Source organism: Cololabis saira, chromosome 10, assembly GCF_033807715.1.
Source record: "Cololabis saira isolate AMF1-May2022 chromosome 10, fColSai1.1, whole genome shotgun sequence".
Taxonomy (NCBI): domain Eukaryota; kingdom Metazoa; phylum Chordata; class Actinopteri; order Beloniformes; family Belonidae; genus Cololabis; species Cololabis saira.
Window position 1 is genome coordinate 19518860 of NC_084596.1, and position 23811 is coordinate 19542670.

Consider the following 23811-nt stretch of genomic DNA (forward strand, 5'->3'; position numbering starts at 1 on the left):
GGGAGGTTGTTTACTTCATTTCCATTTTGCCGTACTATAAAAACATCTCGGGGCTACATTGTGGGGTGGTGATTAGGACTGTCGCCTCGCATCAAGAAGGGAAATCTAAGCGGCAGCTTCCATGTAGGGTTTGTATGTTTTTCCCATCCCTGCACAAGCTATTTCCAAGTATCTAAAAAGAGAAAAATGTGAGGAGAGTAAGTGATTAAGCTGTTTGTGTGATGAGGAAGGGATACCTAACTAAGTAAAGCCCATCTGTATAATAACTTAAATGACTATCTTCATCGGTCACCGTGACTTGCTTGCGTGACGCTGGTATACGTCTCCCAGATAAGACATGATTGGTTGTTTCTCTGTGTCTCCATGACTTCCCCCGTTTCCTCTTGTTTATCCATTAAGAACCTTTTATTTGTCGATCCAGGAAACCCTTTTCCCAGATTTCATCTTTGCAATCAGACCAGCATTAAAATAGTTAACTGAGATGCCACAAACAAGATTTAACCATTATTCAGTAGATCATTTCAGAGGAAACTCTGTTAAAAGGTCTACTGCCCATTAGTCGGCTCTGTTTATTTCACTTCTAATGTTTTCAGCAATTTTTTTATTTATTTTTTGGTGCATGTTGATATTTAAAGAGTATGTGTGGAGATGGGGTTCAGCTTTTCCCACCAAAGCAACCCACCTGAGAGCAGCGAATACTGTAAAGCAAAGAAAATGACTGAAGTTTGCCAAATCCAATTCAACATTAGTGAAGTCCGGTGTCTCTTCAGCTTAGTGAATAGGGACATTTAAGAGATGGAAAACCTCTTTGCCGTTTGGGCGAACATTTTTCCAGTTTTAGGGGTTTATGCGCTGCTTAGTGCGCCCTGAAAGTATTCATCAGAACCACTTTTGTGGATAATTGCGGCATCTCAATTAGATGAAGCGAGAGGCTTGTCGCCGCTGCAGTCCATTTTTCATTTAGATTGATCTATCTTGACATATGACTTTGCAAATTAAATAACTTTGAAGATTTGCTGCTCTGCGTTTTGCCTGCTTTGCCTTGTGTAACATCTCTCATCTTCATCTCTATGTGCCAGGATGTCTCTTGCTAATTTATTCCATCTGTCATTCTGGCTCGTCTTGTGGACGGTGCTGTGACAGAGCTGTGACGGAGCCGTTCACACTCGAGCTTCTCAAATCTGAGCCTCGGTGCGACTGATTGGCAGAAAAACAGGGAGCAGGATGCAGCAAATTCTCAGCCTTACAAAGCTTCTTCCCCTCTTTCTACTCAAATGTTTAGTTTGTTTGCTCGATTCCATTACATGTTGCCATATAAAACAAAAATAACTAGAAAAATAAGATATTTCATTTAGTTTTTGTTGTTTAAAACTCAGAAAGTGGGAAGTGTAGCAGAGAGCGCAGCGTGGTGGTAAACTCTGGGGTGTTGTGTTTGTATCCTGGTGTGCTGATGATGCCGTGTTGACAGGAAACACAGGCGTCCTCTCACCGTAGACAGCGTGGACAGAAACTCACAGCTAACAGTTCAGTATCTGGGTGTAGAGATGATTCGACATGGTAAAATGTCCAGGATTATACTATATTTTGTACAAGCATGCAGTCCTTATCTGTTACTCTTACTGCTTTTTCTGCAGTCTTTGTCTGCCTGTATGACAGATGGAGGGGTGCAGGAATCTAAAATGTGCTCTTGGACCCATATGTTGGTGAAACATGTAGTTCTGAGCCCCAATTCATCTTCATCAGTGCTCCAAACGCTTCCGTTTTAAATGCCAGGCATCTCACACTCTCTATGGTTTAAACCTCCTCCACCTTGCTCTCGGTTTCACTTCTGCTCAACTTCCTCAAGATCTTCAATCCAAACGGATTTGGACTTCAAAAAGCCCAGAAAGCCGCCCCCAAATGTAAACAACTTTCCTGCTGTCGTAGTTACTCGGCATAATAGATGTTTACCAAATATCAGAATTACCAACAAAAAATCGTTTGAGCAGTTGATCATCCAAAACAGGATAAAAATGTTTCAGAATTAGTGTTTTAATGAGAAAAGAAGATACAAAGTACACAACATGGCCAGGTTGCAGAATGCAAATATCCATTTGTGATTAAAATTGCCTGGGACAAACGTGAACTACCAGGTCTGAAAAAGGTGAGGGTATTTTTAGAAAACACTAGCAAGGTTTTGTTCCCCAATCCTAGGAAAGACATGTTGGTGCCTAAACCCACAGTAAATAATAATGAGTTCTTCCCCTTACTGTTGGTTAGCGAGTAAGTTGCAGAGCAAAGAAGCCATGCAGGCCACAAAGAGCAGACGGCGGCGCTTCCATTAGTGGCGCTCCAGGATAAGACTGAGAAGTTTAAAACTGAAAAGTGTAAAACGAAGTGTGGACTTTTAACAGCTTCTTTCAGCCGTTGGACCTCCATGTACAGTGATGGACCCGGTAGGATCACATGACTTAGCAAACTACTGTTGCAAAATGAAAACTATGTCTCAGTGAATTAATAGTAATAGAAACATGACAAAAGCTCAAATTTTACATTTTTGTGGTTTAAAAAGTGGGTTTGTCATTCTGTCCTTACAGGAGTCTCACTCCTAACAACTGCAAAACCAGCAAACCAGCTTCATTTATTTAACACAGCTCAACATACGTTAAGTAAAAAGAGGCAATAAAACAGAGACACGTTAGAAAACACACACAAAATGCAAAGGATAAAAGAAAACAATTGCTACGGACAGACAGACAGACTTTATTCATCCCCAAGGGGAAATTTAGTTGTCACCGCAGTCCGGTATGAATACAATAGAATAATAGAATAAAATTAATGTTACATTTTCCCCATTATTTTTATACAATAAACCGTATTAGAGCCAATCTGAGAGCATGTAAGGCCGCCATACTGTCATGAGTTTTAACATGAATGTATTCATGTGCGATACTCGGCTTTACATGGCTCATCTCTGATCCTGCACCTGCTAAGCTTAAATAGTGTTTTTGTGCTAAATCTCCAATGAATAATTCCATAATTGTCCCATTCTGGCTTCTTATGGACCTTTCTGAGTTCACCGTCATCCCTGAGTCAACCAAGTCTTTTTTTATCTATTTATTTTTTCACTTGTTTTCCAGGTGCATAATGGTGAGGTTTATAAAGGCACCTGCCTCAAGGTGGCTTTTAATAAACCCCTGCTTCACTCAGCTTATGGTCATGGTACTTGATTCTCTCGTAGAAACAGGCCTCACAACACAGCATTCTTACTCAGACTGGAGTGTTTCCTGGCTTGAGTCAAACGCATATATAAAAACTAAATAGTAACTAACTGGAAATAAAGGGAAAAGAATGATGTTTAGTCCTAATTTGTTTTATAAATGAATTTGTAAATGTTATATCAACATAAATCGGATTCTCAAATAATGCACACTCTGCAGAATAGAGGGGCGGGGTCAAGGCAAGTGGCTGACTCCGCCCCCTAAAACTAGCACATTGAGCAGAGTTGTAAAGTATGTTGCCATAGATGAGGCACTATATGTCGTTGGTATTTTGTCCAAAGTATATTGCAGATATTTTATTAAGACCTCAGAAAATTGTCAATTAAATTCGAGACACATAAAAATATGTTATTTAACAACTCTTTCCCAGCCTGAAGCCCTCACTGTGGATGCCTTTGCCATAGCTGTCATTTTTGTTTTTAAGTCTGCAAAAGGTATTCATTCACTATAATCATGTCTTTTTTTTATACTTAACTACTAGAATAAATACACATTTGTATTGTTTCGATAAGTGGTCTAATTTTAAGTTAGCAGGTTGTTGACATATTTCTCACCATTCATATCAAAACAGGTCTGTCACATCATCGTTAATAATATATACAGTAGATTTTGTCGTCACTCCCAAAATATTTTGTTGTAGCTTGAGTCTGAATGTATTTTCTACAAATTATTTTTAAAGAATATCACTATTACCTTGACGGCACCATTAAGTGTCACACTGGGTGAAAACACTGGGGCTGCACACAGGAAATCCACTGCTGTGTTTGGACAGGTCAGCAGCTGTCAGACTGAAGCACTGTGACAGGCCAGTTTAGATGCTGGAGAACAAGTTCTGGTCCTTTTCCCGAAGATCAATGTGGGTTTGTGTGTCTGGACAATAATATAAATACATTGCCACTGTTGGTCATCAGTCTGTCATTATTACCAGTAGGTTGGCCCAAGATGACATCTACCTGCCCTGTGTGGTAAATCACCAGCGACAAAAGAACTGCTGCGGGGGGTGTTTCCACTGAATGGTGTTTTTCTATTTATGACCATAACTCTCCATATCTCCTCCTGCGAGACTGCTCTTCAAATAAAAGGAGAAAAAAAGGGCAAAAGGGGCAAAAAAGGGCAAAAACATCTTCAGCTTTAGTTTACTGCAACCGCCGCTGTTGCAAAGACAGTCAACAGTAAACAAAGTCAGTGGGTGATTATTCCAAGCCAAAGCTTGTATGTATTGCAGTAATGCATTATAATTAAGTAGTGTTGTAGCACGACTACATCATAGAAACAAGGCCAAAAACAGTTGGTAACTAGATTTGGTGGCTTTGAATTGATGGAATATTTCGCATCCAGTGATGCCGCAGACGTGCAAATGTGAAAAAAGTGTTTCCATTCCATTTTTGCACTGAACTGGATTATCAACACGCCGGAAAAAAAAAAACCCTCCAATGAAAGCGTGAAAGGTTTTTGCAATATTTGACATCTTTTTCGAATTCTGGGTTTTTCCATTACAGGTTTTTCTTAGCGATATTTAGGTTTTGCGCAATTCTAGTGGTAACAGGAACTCCTCTTCCTCTCTGCCATGATGTCCACTGCAATTCTGTGAGCAAACACCATCTTATAAGCATTGCTGACCACCATATGACTGGCAAGGTGAAGTAATATAAAGCTTTTGCAAGAAAAACCACATACTGTGCATACTCAGTGTAGAGTCGCTACTATTAGCTGCTGTGATGGATGGATGGATGGACAGACAGACGGACGACGGACGGACGGACGGACGAAGGTATACTGGTCAGTTGCACAATGGATATATTGGTAGTAGTAGTTCTAGTAATGTGGCACACAGTTTCAAATATCACCTTGTTATTGAAAGTTATATTAGATCAAAAGGACGGGAGATCAGAAGAGCTATGCAATCTTCTCTAAAAATAAAACACTATTCCTTCAAATGACATTGAAATGAATATTTTCTGATGGAGATACTCATCGGTCGCTCTTCAAAAACAGCCTAAACCAGGAGCTGCTATAAAAGCTCTGGTGGGGGGCTCTGTGCTGTTAAAGCAAGGAAGCAGGGTAGGTATTCAGTCAGAGGACAGGGTGGTAATTATTTGCGGCTTTGGGAACAGTCAATCAAACGTGTGAACGCACCCACACAACTCGCCCACTCACCTTTAATGCGTTTCCTCTCTACTCCTTTTTGTTTCTTCATAAATACACACATGTGGATTGAGCACTCCGCTTCTCACTCACAATCCAGTTCCTATTATCTCCCCCCATCACTGTCTCTCACCTTTTAATCATCCCCTCTGCACACACACACACACACACACACACACACACACACACACACACACACACACACACACACACACACACACACACACACACACACACACACACACACACACACACACACACACACACACACATTTCCGTCAGCTCTGAGGAGTAACTGATCTCTGTGTGTCCGTCAGGTGGCCCGAGCTCAGGTAAGACCGTCCAGTGTGAGCGGATGGAGGAGAGGTTCGGCCTACGTCGCGTAGCCCCAGGCGACTTGTTGTGCAGCGAGCTGCAGGGTCGCAGCGAAAGAGGGCGCCACCTGCTGGAGCTGCTGGAGAGAGGCGAGAAGCTGCCTGAGGTCAGTGGGGGCCTCGGGTCTTGTCTGGGGGGGAGAATGTCCTTTGTGGCGAAGGACATGTCATGTTTCCTCAGAGTTTCACAAAGTGTCTGTAGGGCTGAAATCCACCTTTTATTCATCGGTAATAAAATGTATAACCATCTTTTACACTGTTTCATGTTGAATTCTGAAAGCAGTGCAAGGAAAGATTCAAACCCACAGAATTATGAGAAGATCCTGTACCTATTTTTTTTTTAAAACGACATGACTTGTTTCATCACTGGTTGCAGAGCCCTCACTCACCACTGCACCTTATATGATAGAGTTGAATGCCGTCTTTGACGACGCGCCGTCTCATCCACTGGTACAGTTTTATCTATAAAGCAATCCTTGGTCTACTTCCACATTATTTATGCAACTACATTTCCAGAACCCACAGCAATTTTCTGCTTACGTTCCAATGATTTATATCTGCTAAAGGTGCCAAAGGTGCATTCCGAACCAGGTAAACACTGTTTTAAGTACGCTGCACCTGCTGCCTGGAACTCCCTACAGAAGACACTAAATCTGAAGGATCTCATCACTGTTGGAAATTTTAAAAGCCGTATGAAGGATCTTGCAGCAGCTACTTTTTACACTTGTTGTTTTAATGTAAATTCTTAATCTTGTGTTTTAACCTATCACACATTTTTATTTATCTTGTTGAGTGTTGAGTATTTTATATTTATTTATTTTATTGAGTTGGTTGTGTCTGTTTTTAATTGTTGCACTTTTAATGTTTCTCTGGCTGCTGTCTTGGCCAGGCTTCCCTTGAAAAAGAGGTCATTGTATCTCAACGGGACCGACCTGGTTAAATAAGGTTAAATAAAAAAAAACAACTTGTCAAAATAGTACATTTTAGTGCAATTTGTATCCATGGTTTGCATCAGTGGCTTCATCGCCTCAAACTTATATGAGGAAAGGGTATCTAGCACAAGCAGTGACGCCTGAACAGAAAATCTGAGAAGAAAGATATCACTGAAGCACTTTTTTGACTAGCAGGTTGATCTGTTGGAGGATTATTGCAAAATCCTGACAGCTAGGAGCAGAAACCGGAATAAAAAAAATAAAAAGATAAGAAAGATTATAATTTCATGAAGCTTCCATAGGAAGTCATGCTTAACTGCTGAAAGGGACTGAAAGGGACTCTGTGATCTCTGAGCATCCCTCAGGCTGAGAAAAATACTGGTATGCTGTGCAAAATGATTTCCTGCCAAAAGACTAATTCAGTAAATAAAAAAAAGGGAATTCTGAGGCCGCAATAATCCACAGTCAACAGCACCCAAAGTGGCTTTCATAGAAACTCCCCAGCTGTACACAGTGTACCAGACAGAGCTGGCATGCCCATCTGAGCTTAAATATACAGTAAGGAGCTGCAGGAGCTGCGGACAGAAACTCCTTTACACTCTGTCATCTTGATAAAACATCCACAATTTCAACCACTCTCAGATGATGCAAACATGTTCAGGGAGGCAGTATCCATAAGTGTAGATGAATTGGAGTCATTGTGAGTTATTAAACCCATCTCTGGCAGGGGTAGATTGCATGTTGATTAACACAGATGGCTCGTTGAATTTGGTCAAATGCTGCTGGAAATGTTTTGCATGGCTTAACAAGTTTGCATGCACGGAAACACAGCCCCACCCACCACAAACCAAAACTGAACCAAAGCTACTCACACAACATTTATGCTGCAAAGGACAAAACTGATTAAAGGTAATCACTTAACTTAACTCACTTAACACTATAAAAGATATACAGTATATGTACTTAGTGCTGCAACCCCGGTAAATAAAAAGCCTGCATGATTGAGGCATGCAAAGCCTCTTCTGCAGTCATTCACCCTTTAATTCTGAGCTCAAATCTTAAAGCACTTCAAACACTGCTTCTCTGACAATCAGCTTCAGTAAATTAAACCACAGCCTCAAGATAAAAGCTCTTTTCACACAGTGGTCGCATTATACAGGTGATAAATGAAAGTCCTCGTTAAAGCCACGCCGTTCTGTTATTTACAGCAAACCCAACAGCGGCAGCGCAGCATCACACTAGCGTGTGATTCCATGCAGATCACAATTATGGGCATCACACCATCGGTAAACCAAAAATGCAGAAACAGTGTCTGGAAAAGCTAAAAACGCTGCCATAGTTTGCTCTTCAACGCCATTACCTGTCTTTGTCGTGCTGTGTGAAATGCACAGAAGTACAAATAGAAAGGTGCAATATTTTGTTCAGCTGTTCCACCTCTGTTACACTTTTGGAGGGAGTAACGGAGGTGAGACGGAGAACACAACAAAAATGCAGAAAACAGTGCATGGAAACACTAAGAAACTGGACTATTTCTACTTATACAGTGCAGCATGTAGTATGGAACTATAAAACCATTGTTAGCCGGATACTATAAGACTGGTTTCCAGTTTTGGATGGAGGAACTAAACACTACGTCTCTGTCTTGAACCAGACTGATCCTTTAGATTAAAAAAAAAAAAGACTGAGGATGTCTGATTAGCTAATTGTAATCTAGAAAAAGATAAATTGAGGATCTTAAATCTGAATATAATTAATTGAACTGTTTTATTGAAGAACTCAGTGCTTAAAATCTGCTCCACTGAGTATGTTATTGCTATTTAAGTAAGGAAAATGAAACCAAAATCTTTGGAGTTTCCACTTAGGCCAAGGCAGTGGTTCCCAAATCTTTTTCTGGTGCCCCCTCCCCTTTTGGTTCATAAGGAAATTATTGCATAACTCATAACTTAGCATTCTTAGCTTGACAGTTGAGTTTAACTGGACACAGCTTTGATTTGAGAGCTGAAGCTGAAGTTTTGTCCAAGATTTTATTTTCAGCTGCTAGCTGAGTAGCAGGTTTGTTTGCAGGTGTCTTTACTGTGACTGTTAGCAGGACAGACTGAGCCGCTCTGAGCTAAATTATGTATTAATGTATTATCCGCACAACTTTCACCACTTTCTTGATGCTTTTTTTTCTCCTCCTGTTTTTTAATATTTTACTTCTCACTGCCAGAAGCAGTCAGAGCGAGATGAAGAGGCGAGGCGATGTCAATGTCGTCATTGCAAATTCTCCTTATTGTCCCTGCTTTGTTGCACAGTTGGTCGGCCCTCTGGGTCGGTCCCCAGAGCATTTGCCTGCTATGCCTGTTGGCCTGCAGCGCCTCTGATTATGCTAGCAGTGTTCATTCTTACAGTCATTCAACCCCTCTAGGGGACGCGCCCCCCACGTTGGGAACCCCTGGACTAACTAGACTAACTAACTAATGTTTTGTTCCCTGATTTAGTCTTTTCTTTCCTCCCACTTGAACAGAAAACAAAAAAATTCTGTTGATACAACAACAGTAATAAAAGACCGACTAAGGCTTACCATCATCCCAACGTAAAAAGAGCAACTGATTTGAAGGCCATGTAAAAAAATCAAACTCCCACGCAGAGATTTGCTTTACCTTCGTTGACTCGGTGGAGAAACCCGAGTGCTTTCAAGCAAGGCTCAGCTGTCTAAGCTTCTCACGGCACATTAAGGTCATCTCCCATGTGCTCTCCGACATGAGAACGGCAAAATGTTTTGGGTTTTTTCTAATGAATGAGACAGTTTTATTTATATATATACAGTATATATATATATATATATATATATATATATATATATATATATATATATATATATACACATATATACAGTACAGACCAAAAGTTTGGACATACCTTCTCATTCAAAAAAATTAGGAAAAATGTGTCCAAATTTTTGGTCATATATTGAAGGGATAATGCCCGACGAGATGTACATTATCATAAATATATGGACGACGCAGGGGCGTGAACCGTCCGAGGCGAAGCATATACAGTATATATATATATATATATATATATATATATATATATATATATGCTTCGCCGGACGGACACGGTTGGACACACGTACTGTATATACACAGACAGATAAGACAGACAGACAGACAGACAGACAGACAGACAGACAGACAGACAGACAGACAGACAGACAGACAGACAGACAGACAGACAGACAGACAGACAGACAGACAGACAGACAGACAGACAGACAGACAGATAGATAGATAGATAGATAGATAGATAGATAGATAGATAGATAGATAGATAGATAGATAGATAGATAGATAGATAGATAGATAGATAGATAGATAGATAGATAGATAGATGAAAAGAGGAAGGGAGTGGTCTAAAGGAGGAGGAATAATCCCCCGGAGGGATTACTGAAGTGCTCTTCTCTAAGTTTAAAGCAGCAGATTTTACAAAATCACACACAGATTTAAAGGTTTTAGTTTAAAATGAGACCAAATGTGGTTTTTAGAGTGCCTGGTCCACTCCTAAATACAAAGCCGTGATAACGATACCTGGAGAGTTTGACTTGTTTCTGCACTGTTGCTTGGCAACGCAGATGGTGCGATTTTAACCCGTCCCCCGTGTCCACATGTGTGCTGCAGGTCTGATCAGCACATGTGCTCACGCGTGAACACCTGTGAGGTTTCAGAGACATCGTTCATATTCTATGTGCTGGAGAACTTTTTTACCTACGATGGCTTCTGCTGATTTAAAACCACCTTGTTTAAAGAGCCAGACACAAATGCCTGGTTGGAAGGATATCAGTCTGCTGACGAGGTCGTGTCATGCACAGATATACACTCCGCCTGCCAGTTTCCCTCCTCCTCCTTCCTGTCGGTGCTTCTCTCAGGACCTCTCAGCCTCGTCTTTCCGACTGAGTTTTTGTTCTGCAGTCAGTCGATAAGGAGAGCATCCAGGTCCAGGGGCAGCAGACCTTTCAGATCAATAGTTCTGAATATTTTTCAATAGTCTGGCTGAGAAAAACGCTGTTAGACTGAACTTTCCAGGGGAGCGAGATACGCTCAAACACACGCAGTCATTTTATTACTAATATTATCATAAAAGTGCTATATTTTAAGGACCATTGCACTTATCAAACTGCTCAGATGAAGTTCAGCTGCTCCATTAAATTCAAAATGATTATATTCAAAGTAAGGAGACGATAAGTAAATTCAATTAAATGCCTTGTGAAGAATATATTGTAGTCTATGGTTGACTTTTTATGAAATAGTAAATTCTTACACAGTGAAATAGTCTAAACTCATAAACATCATAATACTGCTGACAAAAATACAACATTTGATGGAACATTGCACCAATCTGGGAGGCTACAGTTTGTGTTGCATTTGGATGGATGATTAGAAACAATTATAACATCATAATGGCAGCATTTATTGCCAGACTATTTAAAAAACAATTAGCCAATGAAGTTTTCTCCCAAGTGGAATAAAACTAAGCACTTAATTCACTTAATGAGATAATTAAACTCAGTTATGCTTGAAGATATACTTGACTTCGGGTTGCTGCTACTCAAAACACGTTGCTCTTATGAAAATAAGTACCGTTCGGATAAGCTTCCAAGAAAACCATTAATTTAAGGCATATGCTGCTAAATGAGGATATAGAGGATAGATGTTTACTATAGTTATGGTATTGGAAATACTATTATATAGAAAGCCATTACTTAAAAATACTTTGTTATGAAAACCTTAATCAAAAGAAAGATTTAACAAAATTAAAATGTGAAAAAACTTCCAACATTTCCAATCCCTCAGGCAGCTCTCCATCAATAACCAGCATTCCTCTGCGGCTGAAATGATCCCACGGGCAAAAGATTACCTTTGGAAATCTTTGTCAGTCACAACAATCCAGAGCTATATTCACAAACGTGTGAAAGCCTCTATTTTCCTGTGCAAGAAAGGGGCTTTGTGTCACCTCAGACGCATCTGGGATGGACCCTTCCAGTGCAGAAATGTGTGATGTGGTCAGACACATCAGTATTCCTGATGTTGAATACTGACATCAGCTGCGATCTCTTCTGCTGCAATCGGGAGAGATTTTAGAGCAGCATCCACTGTCTTTAAGACAACCTCATTTTCAGGGATGCCCATGCATTTTCAGCAGGACAATGCAAAGCCACATGTTTCATGAATTACAAATTCATGGATGAGGATCACAAGGGTACGGATACCTTTCCTTGGTGGAGAATGTGTGAAGAATTTTAAAGAATGCAACAACTCCACATCGATCCACAACTCAAGACAATAACAGCAGTAACAGTTAAATCGCTCAGGATTGTGAATAGCAGGATGGCTTTTAGGAAGGAGGGTTGGAAGGTTTACAGCCTCAACTTGTTTTGTTGACCTGAAATGCTGACATATTAAAAACTGATGCAGTATTTTAGGTTAAGACTCTGCAAAGAAAAGAAAGTTAAAAGTGTATGTTGGGTGACTTTTATTTAGTTTTTTTGAATTTTCCTTCTACACAGTTAGGAAAACATATGTTTAAAGCTCCAGGGGCCTCATTTATAAAAGAGTGCGTATGATCCATAATAAAAGTGCACGTTCGCCCAAAAGCCGAAAATGGCGTGCGCACAAAAAAATCTGGATTTATAAAACCGTGTGCACGCACACATGCACGCAATGTTCGCTTTATAAATCACATTCCAGCTGGAAGGTTGCGCAGGTGAATTCGTCTCATACCTTGCCTCTACACGCCCACTTTCTACCATATATGGGCAATGCAAACTACATGATGAATGTATTTGCATATAAATGAGCCTGCTGAGCATGCGCAGCGGCTTCCTGCAGCCTGTTTCTGCTGCGGGTCAGGATGAATGATACGTGTCGAGCCACCGTGCCACTAAATTTCACGGAGACTGAGATCGAGATGTTGTGGATGAGGTGGAGGACAGGAAAACGACATTATTTGGTGGTCACAGTAAAAGTATAAATAGTATATAAATAGTATAAAAGAAAGCGAGTGAGTGGCAGCATGTTGTTGCTGCTGTAAACGGCGTGAGTGCCACGGACAGATCTGTTGCAGAAAAAAAGTGGGGTGAGTTTTATGTGCGCGCGTGAAACCTTTAAGGCTGATTTATGGTTCTGCGTTACACCAACGCAGAGCCTACAGCCTGAATTATGGTTCTGCGTTAAATCGCCGGAGAGCCTACGGCGTAGGTGCGCGTCGCCGCGTAGGCTCTGCGTCGTCATTCACACTAGCAACTTAGATTGTTGTAAACATAATGTACATTTCAGAGGTTGTCAGAGTTTGCATCACAACTACAGTAACAAAGATACATTATTGTCGAGATAGTGATTCCAGGGTAAAATATGTCAATTAATTAATTAAACACACACACACACACACACACACACACACACACACACACACACACACACACACACACCTCACACACACACACACACACTGAAGATCTGATGGGCTCTGAAGTTTGTTCTTCACTGGTTGATGTCCTGTTTGCCATTTGTCAGTGTATCATTAAGTTATCTAGACTCAACTATGAATAAGGTGGATGTTCACATCATTATCCAAGCCGAACCAAGCCAAGCCAGGCCGAGCCGAGCCAACTTTATAAAGCACTTTAAAACAGCAAGCACTGACCAAAGTCCTGAACATAAACAATACTTTACACCACTAAAAGACACAAAATTCAAAAACAAGAAATAAAAACCACAGAGATAGAAATTAAAGCAGCACAATGTAACTTTCAGCTTTTGTTGAGTTTGGCGGCTCCTTTGGACAAAAGCGGTAGTGCTTTACCAGTAGTGTGGCAGGGTTCCTACCATCCACCTCAAAGTTACATAGTGCCAGTGAAGACGATACAGATCCCCTCAGACCATGACAGAGGTGTCATTAAACCTGTTGGAAGTTGATGTACCATCACAATGACTCTGGAAATATTATATTAAGGTGGAAAAGTTACATAGTGCTGCTTTAAAGCATTCATTTGAGCGCGTTCATTTCCGTGAGAAGGTTGAACTGAATGCAACATATTTACAAATAAAGAACTTGAACGTGAATTTGTTCATTCTGCAGATCAGGAACTGGAATTTGAACTGTTCAGATTATGTGAGTTTCAGCTTCACTGTTTAGATCCAATCATTACGGAATAATCCTTCTCATTTCACCAGCGGGAGGCGCGCACATTCAAAATACTCGACGAGCCCGGTGCAGTCTTTACGAATGAAGCCTGAATTATGGTTCTGCGTTACACCAACGCGCCGCGTACCCTACGCCGTAGGCTACGCCATCAATTTAACGCGGAACCATAATTCAAGCTTGACAGGTGAAGAGAGACGTCGCGGACGTAGCGTCAGCGAGCCGTCAGATGATGATCCGCTTATCATTATCTGCGGGAATTTTACACATCGTCTCCCAAAGAGTCCGACGGTAGAAATCTAACCTTTCTGTGCAAATTATGTCCACCTGCGCTGAGAAAACAAGTCTGAACGTCTGCCTCGTCAACTTCAAATTGGAAACGTCATGTGGAGTTAAAGCATCCGTCCAGTGGGAGAAAATATCTGCGAGTCCTTAACAATCAAAAAAGTTCCCAGAAAGACCAAGAAGACCCAACAGCCTCGAACGACCCCAGCCAGTCCCACTGCTGCACCTTCAGGGGGTAGTTTTGAAAATCCGTCCCGTCTTCATTCAGTATCAAAACAAATGCACGCGACGGGACAGGATCTTTCCGGAAGTACGCGCCGGTGCTCATGGGAAACGTAGTGTTCTTTCTGGTAAAGCACTACCGCTTTTGTCCAAAAGATGGCGCCAAACTCAACAAAAGCTGAAAGTTCCGTTGTGCTGCTTTAAAGCAGCACAATGTAACGTGAGACTTTTCTTTTTCACCAAGTGAACAGACGGAACGCAAAAAAAAGATGTTAAACTGCTGGAAAGGAACTGGAATTTACCGGGATACCTTAAACAAGGAAGCCAGGGAGCGGTATATGGAGAAAATAATGATTATTAACGGTCTGGATCCATATGAAATCCCTACTAAAGAATGAAGCTCCTCGTCGGAGCGCCACTCTTTAGAAGGGATTTATTGCCGCAGTTCTGCACAACCCACGTCTCCGGCTACCTTGTTACAAATAAGCTACAAATAAGAGTTAATATTTTTTCCTCAACAAACTAGTTTTATCTGAAGATTGGGGTTAATTGCACCGCAGAGAGCTGGCCAGCAACTGCGTTTAGCTGGAGAAGTGGGGAATAAAACCCGTATGAATGATCCAACCGTCTGTGTGAGTGTTTGTGGAATATATATATACTGTGTGGAAGGTGTTTGGTCGTTACAGCCGCGATCCAAGCGAGCCGACGACTCTTTCCCTCTTTTACTCTGTTATATCAGATACTCAGTCTCCGTGGTTCTTCCTCCGAGCAGGAAAGCGGTGAAAAGTTAAACCATTAGCGATCTTTTCCCCATGTCTGTTGTGTGTGGAGCTGCTGCAGCCACAACGCAGCAACGGGTTACCAGCTTCTCCTGAGCTCTGCGCTCCACGCCCCGCCCATTTTCGTCTCGACTGCGAATCGGGAAGGAGGGGGAAGTGACGTATGCCGTAAAGCAGTCAAAGCCGTAAAGATTTGTAGTTTTTTAGTGTGGCAGGGTTCCTACCATGCTCCTCAAAGTTACATAGTGCCAGTGAAGGTAATACAGACCCCCCCCAGACCATGACAGAGGTGTCATTAAACCTGTTGGAAGTTGATGTACCATCACAATGACTCTGGAAATATGATATTAAGGTGGAAAAGTACGTAGTTACGTAGTGTCGCTTTAAGAATAAAATAAATAAATAAGTTCATCTCATAATGGGTTAAAAGCCTGGCAGTAAAGGTAGGTCTTAAGAGATGATTTAGAAATGGCAGAGGAAGAATACCGTCTGATATTTACACAATAGGGGGCTACAACAGCAGGTGCCCTGTCCCCGCAGAGTCTTCAGTACACCCAGGATCAGCTGGACGGCTGATCTGAGTGTAAATGCAGCAGCTCAGAGAGCTGGGCTGGGCGAGACCATTTAGAGATTTAAAAACAAATAAAAGGATTTTACAATAAACTCTGAAATGGACCGCCAGCTAGTGCAGCGAGGATAAAACAGTAATGTGCTCTCTCCTCCGTGTTCCTGTTAAAAGCCGTGCAGCAGCGTTCTGCACCAGCTGAAGACGAGACGGGGCGGACTGACTAACAGCAACGTACAAGGAGTTACAATAATCCAGGATTAAACAAAGGCCTCGCCAATGCAGGAAATAAAATCTTTTTTAAAAAAGAGAGAGAGAATACATAATAGTAGGACGCAGAGACCAAGCAGGGAGCAGCACAAGAGAGCATGGCAGAGTGACAACAGACTGGCAAGAGAAGTAGGTGAGGCCACACTATGTGTAGACCAGGACAGGTGAGGCAGTCGAGGACGAGGAACAGCAGTCAAAGACAGGAAAAGACACTAAACAGAAACAACTGAACCGCAAAAACAAATTTTACAAATCAAACAATAACCAACTATGTTGTGTATTTTCTTGATTTTCTTATTTTTTAGTCTTGTTTTTTCCTAGTAAAGCTTCTCTTCTGTGTGCAGTTATTCCTGTGATTTGACTTTCCCTGTCCTGTCTCGATTGTTGACACTCCTCTTCTGTTATATTGTCCTGCTTTCCTGTCCTACCCTTCTCGTTCATCTGTTTGTCTTGATGTCTATACCTTCGTCAGTCCTTTCGCTTCCCCCCTTCGGTCCATGTTTTTGCCTTTGTTATATATTTTTGATTCTTGATTTTCTTTGGTTGAAAATTAAGCCCTTTCTTGTTTGTTGCTCCTGCCTCCGGATCTCCCGCATGCGGGTCCTCCCAACCCCTGATTCATTTACACCAAACATGAGTTGTTGTTGCAATTAATGCCAAACAACCTGATTATGAATAAACTTTAGCAAAATTAGCTAGTTGATGCCAGAGAGATACAACAAGCACACGACAAAACCACTTTTGTACAATTTAGCTTTAAGTTAATGTGAATTCCAAATAGTAGAAACTATAATGACAAAGAGCTAAAAGATGAGTCAACAGATTCAGCTTTAAGAAACAACGTATTCCTATTCCCTCTACAAAGTCATCCTTAGGTTAACTCATTAGATTTGAGGAATCTTTCTGGCTTTAAAACACTGCAGAAGTGATTTTAGTAAGTTAACGAAGGGGGTCAGCATCAGAAGCCTCCTTGAAGAGAGGGTGCCCTCGGTCTTTGCCCCAGGGTGTCACGTCACACGTCACTATATAAAGTTCATCAAGTAAATTTGTGCAAAGTATAGACCTGATTTTTCTGAATTATAATGTAAAGTAGGCTGTTCTCAACCATAAAGTGTGCCACTACACAGAAGAAACAACCCCTATAGAAATAAACTTAAAGGGGACCTATTATGAAAAACAAGTTTTCTCTTGCTTTAACATATATAAAGTGGTCTCCCCTCAGCCTGCCAACTCAGAGAAGGAGGAAAGCAACCAAATTCTGCAGTGTCTGTCTGTACAGCCGCCCGGATGAGCCATCCAGTGTGATGTGACTTCTACGAGCTGTTCAGATTCTGCGCCCGTCGTTACGTGACAACGGGAGCGATGCGTGAAACCCCACCCACAACTAACTCCGCCGGCCGGAGCTTCAGCCATTTTTCATAGCGGCGTATCGCGTCATTCAGGCAGCCAATCAGCACAGAGCCTCATTATCATAGCCCCGCCCACTCAGAATCCCTCATAGATAATGAGGTTTGAGAATGGGAAGATAAAGACATGGCTGAATTTCTAATGTATTCAGCAAAAACAATCAAAAGCTTGTTTTAAAAACATTCAAGGCCTGTTTAAAATAGCCATTAGATGCCATAATAGGTCCCCTTTAATATTCCTAGATCTAATCTGAAGTACCTTTGTTAACGGGGTAAGAACATTTTTACAACTATCAAAATAGTCTAAAAATGTCTTCTAATGTTTTGAAACAAGCCGTTTTTACTTTCTTAGAAATGAGTTTTGCCTCAGATTCTCTGCACCGTGATTCCCAGCCTTGTGACCAGTGCTGGATGTGTTTTGTCAATCCCTCATTTTTCAAGGGGGTTACATTCCTAAAAGAACCCGTGATAGGTGAAATCTGTGAAGTTTATGTTTTTTACAGTTATTATACAAGCTTCTAATTGCGGAGATCAGCACCGCCGCACCGTGACCCGAGTCATTGGATTTGAACGGAACAAAATGAAAAATGATTATGAGAAAAAAAAACACAATAATTGTGACTGGCGCGTATTTCACCATTCTGAAGGTGCGGCTGCATCCTTATATGCCTTCTTCTGCCTTTTAGGCCCAACCGCGAGTGCCTTTGTGGGTGCAGAGCGTTTTGTCAACATTATGGGTTTTGGAGAAAATTTGCAAACTGTTTTATGTACATGTAAATGTACAGTACTGTACATATTAAACCGTAACGTTATTGACACACAGGAAGTGAAGAAGCGGGGAGGCTGTTTAGCCAATCAGAATGCAGAACACAATGCACAATGCAAATCTGTGAAGCAGCGAGACCGTGAGAAGTGAACCGCGTTATAGCGAGGGATTACTGTATCACAGATGCATGCCAATAATGAAAGTTTAAGTTCAGAAAGAATGAAAGGAGACTGAGCTCCTTTCTGCCCCCCCTCCTGTATCATGTTTTGACTTATACATGAGCTGAAACCGTGGGAACTCTCACAAGCCAAAGCTGCGGTGAAGCAGTATAAGAAAACAGCATCTTGATCATTTCAAGAGTTTTTACCTCACTGGCAAGTCTCGCTGGTGTTGGGATTGTTCCTTCTAATATTCCCAGAGAATGTGGTTTAACGGTAGATATTTCTGTCGTGTCTGTGTGTGTTTCATCTCCAGGAAACAGTGCTGGAGCTGCTGTGCGATGCCGTGGCGTCTTCGGTACGGCAGGGAAAAGGTCTGGTCGTCAGCGGCTTCCCCAGAGACTTGCGGCAGGCGGAGGAGTACGAGGCCAAGGCAAGAGCACCAGACGCATGAATAAACGATGATGATGTGTTTGTGTAGTAAACAGAGCAGAGTTGAGGAGTCAGGAGAGTCACGGAGCAAAGTGACAACTAGCAGAACTAGGAAAAGTGTGGAAATAGCGTTTGAAAAGAGGTACACAGCAAACACAAACAGGTGTTCAGAAGGAAAACTAGTGCAGAAAGTAGAAGAAATACCGTTTAAGATGACTTTTCTAGGTTAATTAACGCGGACATGTCCTCCTCTTGTGCCGTGTGTCAGATGGGAGATCCCAGTGTTGTGCTCCTGCTGAACTGCTCGCTGGACACCATGTCCGGCCGAGGGTCGTGTCGGAGCAGGTCCTCCTCCAGCCTCCGTCCCAACTCAGACAGAGAGAGCGCCGTGCACAGGAAGGCCGAGAGCTTCTACAGCGACAGCCAGGCGGCCGCGGCTCACTACGAACACAAGAAGCTTCTGCACACGGTGAGAGGAAGATGTTGTAGCTAAGAGGCTACGGCCACCATGCCAGTCTGATGAAAACCAGGAAGTAAATGTATCACCTTTATCACCTGAGGAAAACGAGACGCAACGAAAATGCTGGTCATGTGATGATAACGATAATTAAATATCTAATGCAATATCGTAGACGAATAAAAACGAGACTAAAATGTAGATTACAGAATAAAAACTCTGCTAAAATGTGTCTTCATTTTCGTTGACCAAAGCGAGACAAAATGTTCTACCAAAGATCCTTAATGTCCATGTTTTCAGTAGTTTCCTCTGGTTTAGTTCTGCTGCTGGGTGACGTCACGTCCTCAATCCCAGTCGCTGCAGCGGGGAATCAGATCCAGAAGCTGCAGCTGCAGAGTTAGAGGCTGATGCCGTTAACGCAGAGCTCTAGGTTCACGTCAATTAAAAACAAAGTTACATAGAGAAACGCAGGGAAATTTCCTGGGGCTGGGAGAAGAAGAAGATCCATCTTTGGATACACTTTCCTACATAGACGTGGAAAAGAAAACCCAATGTATCGTCGAAAAAGAAAATAATGGGGAGAAATGTGGAAAAATAAACATGTTGTAAACTCAAATTAGAGTCTTCTGTATCTGGAATGAATGTATTCTTGAGTCTATAAGGTAACAATAATATAATAATAAGATAACCTTGTTTGAATTGTAAAATGGGTTTGGCTAAATACAATCTTTGACTAAAACTAGACTAAAATGGTCCTGGACAATTCTGACTAAAATAAGACTAAAATGCTCAGACTTTTAGTCGACTGAAACTTGACACGACTAAAAGGAGAATGAACGTGACTAAAACGAATAAAAACTAAAACGATAGCTTGACAAAAGACTAGACTAAAACTAAAATTGAAACAGGCTGACAGAAACAACACTACTGACCACTGGGGGCTGGCCACAAAGCCTAAAAGCTAAATTAGTCATCGTTGGATGTTTTTTTGCATTTTGTACCGCTTCAGCAGGAAATGTATGTGTAACTGTCGGCTCTGAGACCCTCGATGTCCGACTCAGTGGTCATTTCCAGTGAAAGCTCTAGCTGATGAAGCCCCGGGCTAAACGCGAGCTGCTGTCGTTTAGCGAGAGTCCCGCTCGATAACACTTTGGAAGTAAATAAGACAACTTTGGCTAGATTCATGCAACATAAGGCTTATTTCTAGAGGGGTGGTTGTTGCAGTGTGTTGCTTTAAGATCACCCGCTAGATGTTGGTGTTTGTCTGCAGCATTTGTTAAAGTCCTTTTTAAACCTTTTTAATTTCAGAAACCCTCTTTTTCGAACAACACGCCCTTTCCAGCAGCACAGACTCAGATTCCATTTCTTACTCTGTAAGAGGAAGGACCGAGCCTGCTATTCAGGGTTCGGGGCATTTGCAGATGTTTGATTATTGTCATTTAAAAATCTTTCTATCTGCCTTGAAAAGGAGACTGATGATGAATCTGTGACAATATCATCTCAACCTGTGCAGAATCACAAATGAATCTAATCTGTTACTGTGAAGAGAAACCACAGAACCGGGAGAAACCCAACAAGCTGGAGGAGTTCACACAGAAAAGTGACGGCTGATTTTAAGACCAGGCGTCCTCCAGCCGTCAAGAGAGCCTGCTAACCTCACCATATATACCCAAAAACTAAACCGCACATCGAAAAACTTCAGCTTTAATTAACCATCAGAGTGGTGCGACCACTTCCACTTTAACTTCTTTTTCTTTTCTTTAAACATTTCTAAAGTGTCTCTAAAATAGTTTACAAAGAGCCACACAAAAGGAAGAAAAGGTTTCTGCTGGAGCCCTGATCCTTGGCGGGTGATTTGTCCTGGCGTGATGGATAAAAGCCTGCAGGTGAAAGCCGGTTATTGATGACGCTGCGATGAAGTCAAACAGTCTTTTCTTTTTTATTGCTGAAGAAGGTTCTTATCGGAGTTTAATGGCAGGAGAGTATTTAAAGTGGCAGCCGTGACAAGAGCCAGTCAATTTCTCTAAACCGCAAGAAAAGATGCTTCAGTGCTTCTTTTCTTCATCTCTTCTAGCAAAGGATAGATACGCCAGACTATTCTTAACCATAGAAGGAATTTCACTGCAAAAAAGTCTTGTTTCAAGAGAATTGAAGCCTCTTGTTTTAAGAATTGAAGTCAAGAAGGTTTTTTCTTCCCCCATGGGCAGATATATTTAGCTTAAAATAAGATAGTTTTGACTAGATCTGTGAACTGTTTGGCTTATTTCTAGAGGGGCTGTTTTTGCAGTGTAGGTTGTACAGCATTAAAGCTCAGAAACAAAAAATGTGCAAAATCATCTAATACTCAATCTTCAAAAGACAGTTTCTATGTGTTTCTCAATGAAGAAAATTAATATGCAGAAAAGATTTAAAATCCACTTAAACAATGAAGAAATTAAATCAGTAACAGAAGTTAAGTTGAAGTTGAAGATTTCAAATACAATAAAAAGCAACCTCAATTGTTTCAAATTAATTAGGCACTACATTCCAAACCAGGCAGCCCTGCTGTAAATGCACGCTATGATCTTTTCTCACATTTCATATTGTGTTACAGTCTGGGCTCAAGCAGTTCCTTCTGCAATAAAGAAAATTGGTACTTTATACAATCAAGCCTTAAAGATTATGGATAAAAAGCAAATTCGCTGGCATCATTGTAACATTTTAAAGAAATATAATCTGCTGAGCTTTGACAGTTTTATTATTTTATGCTTTCTTAAACTATTTTGTATTAAATGTATTAAAAATTTGGCCCCAGAGCCACTCTCAGTGTTTATTCAGAGACAAAACAGCAGCAGAGTCACCAGGAGCTCTACAAACTGTAACTGTCAAATACCTTACCGCAGAACAACATTCGGACAATCAGCTTTCTCAGTAAAGAGCGGTCATCTCTGGAATGGACTCCCGAATGAAATTAAATTGGTATCAGATAGCAGAATCTTTGCATCCATGGTTAAGAACTGGCTGAAAACACAACAGGATTGTACCCATTTTTGAAATGTTACTGTGTGTGCTGTGATGCGTGTTGAGAGGGAGTGAATGAGTGAGGGAGTATGTGTATGATGTGTGGAGATTGTGGGATTATGTGACTGTTTATTTTGTGATTGTTTTTAAATAGATGTAATTTTATATTTTGTATTATAGGTCCTAGATATTGTATTGTATTTTATTGTTAGAAAAGCCCAACTAGGGACAGGAGTTGCAAATTAGCAATAGCTATAAACTATGTGCAGAACATCAGTTGCTGTCATTTTACTGAAACTATGTTTAAACTGCATTGTCCCTATCAACTAAACCAATAAAATAAAATAAAAATAAACAGACACATTACAAACTACTTACTTCTAACAGCAAAAACGACACGAAAAGCACAGGGTTTTCGTTGTTTTTTTTTTGGTACATTTCCTTTTTGTTGCCTTGCAACCTTAATTAAATGTATTCTTTAGGGGCTCAACGAAGCATGTCTTCCACAGAAAAGATGCAAAACATAAAAATATTAAAATGAGCCACAAGCCACTGGGTGTTTTCACGGATTCTCAGTCCGAGTGAGCTTTTCACTGTGACGTAGCAGTTCCACGACACTGAAGTGCTTTCCCTCGAAGTGCTTTCCCTCGAAGTCTCAAGTGTTTGTTTCAGCAGCATGCTCTGAGTTGTTGTCATTCTTTGAGGTGAACCTCCGTCCCTGTGGGACCTCCCCGACACGCACAAGCACATCCAGCATTCCTTCATTAAAAACCAACTTCCCAGGCTCTGCAGACAACCCCCCCCTGAAAAAACATCCCCTCAGCCTGGCATAACCATACCTTCCTCTGGGCTCGGTGTTCTCAGGAAGCTGAGTGGGGTCGGGCTTTCCAGCACACCCTGTGTTTTACTTGAGAAGTTCAGTTTTCCTCTTAAAAGATCATCACTTCTTTGGAAAAAACTCCTTTCTTGTTTCGTCTGGTTGGTTGCTCTGGTGGTCTGCCCTTTTTTGGCGAGATGTTTTGGTTAAACTTTTTTTCAAGTGCATTTAATGGGTTTCTGTGGGAAGCTGGAGATCTTTGCCTCTCGTTAGTCATAACATGCCTGTCACACGGTAGCAATCTACTCCATCTGTTTTACTTTAAATGGCACAACTTACAAACTACAGTAGTTATCATGTGTGTTGATAAAACAACAGAGGACTAAAAGGATAAATAAAATGTTAGTTAAATCAATTGAGAAATAAAATGAGTAGTTTGATGTTTGTCTCTTTACTTTTTTTTATTTCTTTTTTTTATAAATACTCCAGCAATAACAGGCCAGAAGCCTATAAGCCAGTTTTCTCATCATTGTATGAAGCTTTTTTTTTTTTTTTTCTCGTTTTTTTAACATATACAGTATAGAGGTCATGCATTGACGTCACTTTCCCACTGCACCACGCCCCCTTACTCGCACTGAGTGGCAAAAACGGCTGCAACTAGTAGGGGAAACTGTGGAGAAGACGGGATAACAGCCGATTATGGGCCGATTAAGTTAAAGGCAGTTGGACTTGACAGTGACCTGTACAGTTACCCGAAGAACCAG

General features: G+C 41.2%; 1 protein-coding gene across 1 annotated transcript in view; it reads left to right on the forward strand.

The window, feature by feature from the left end:
• The window catches only part of ak5 (adenylate kinase 5), a 112366-nt gene that overhangs the window by 86692 nt on the left and 1863 nt on the right, over positions 1-23811 (forward strand). The window contains exons 11-13 of the mRNA XM_061731054.1: positions 5723-5886; positions 18658-18774; positions 19042-19242. Coding sequence (XP_061587038.1) covers positions 5723-5886; positions 18658-18774; positions 19042-19242 — 482 coding nt within the window. The remainder of the gene's footprint in view (positions 1-5722; positions 5887-18657; positions 18775-19041; positions 19243-23811) is intronic.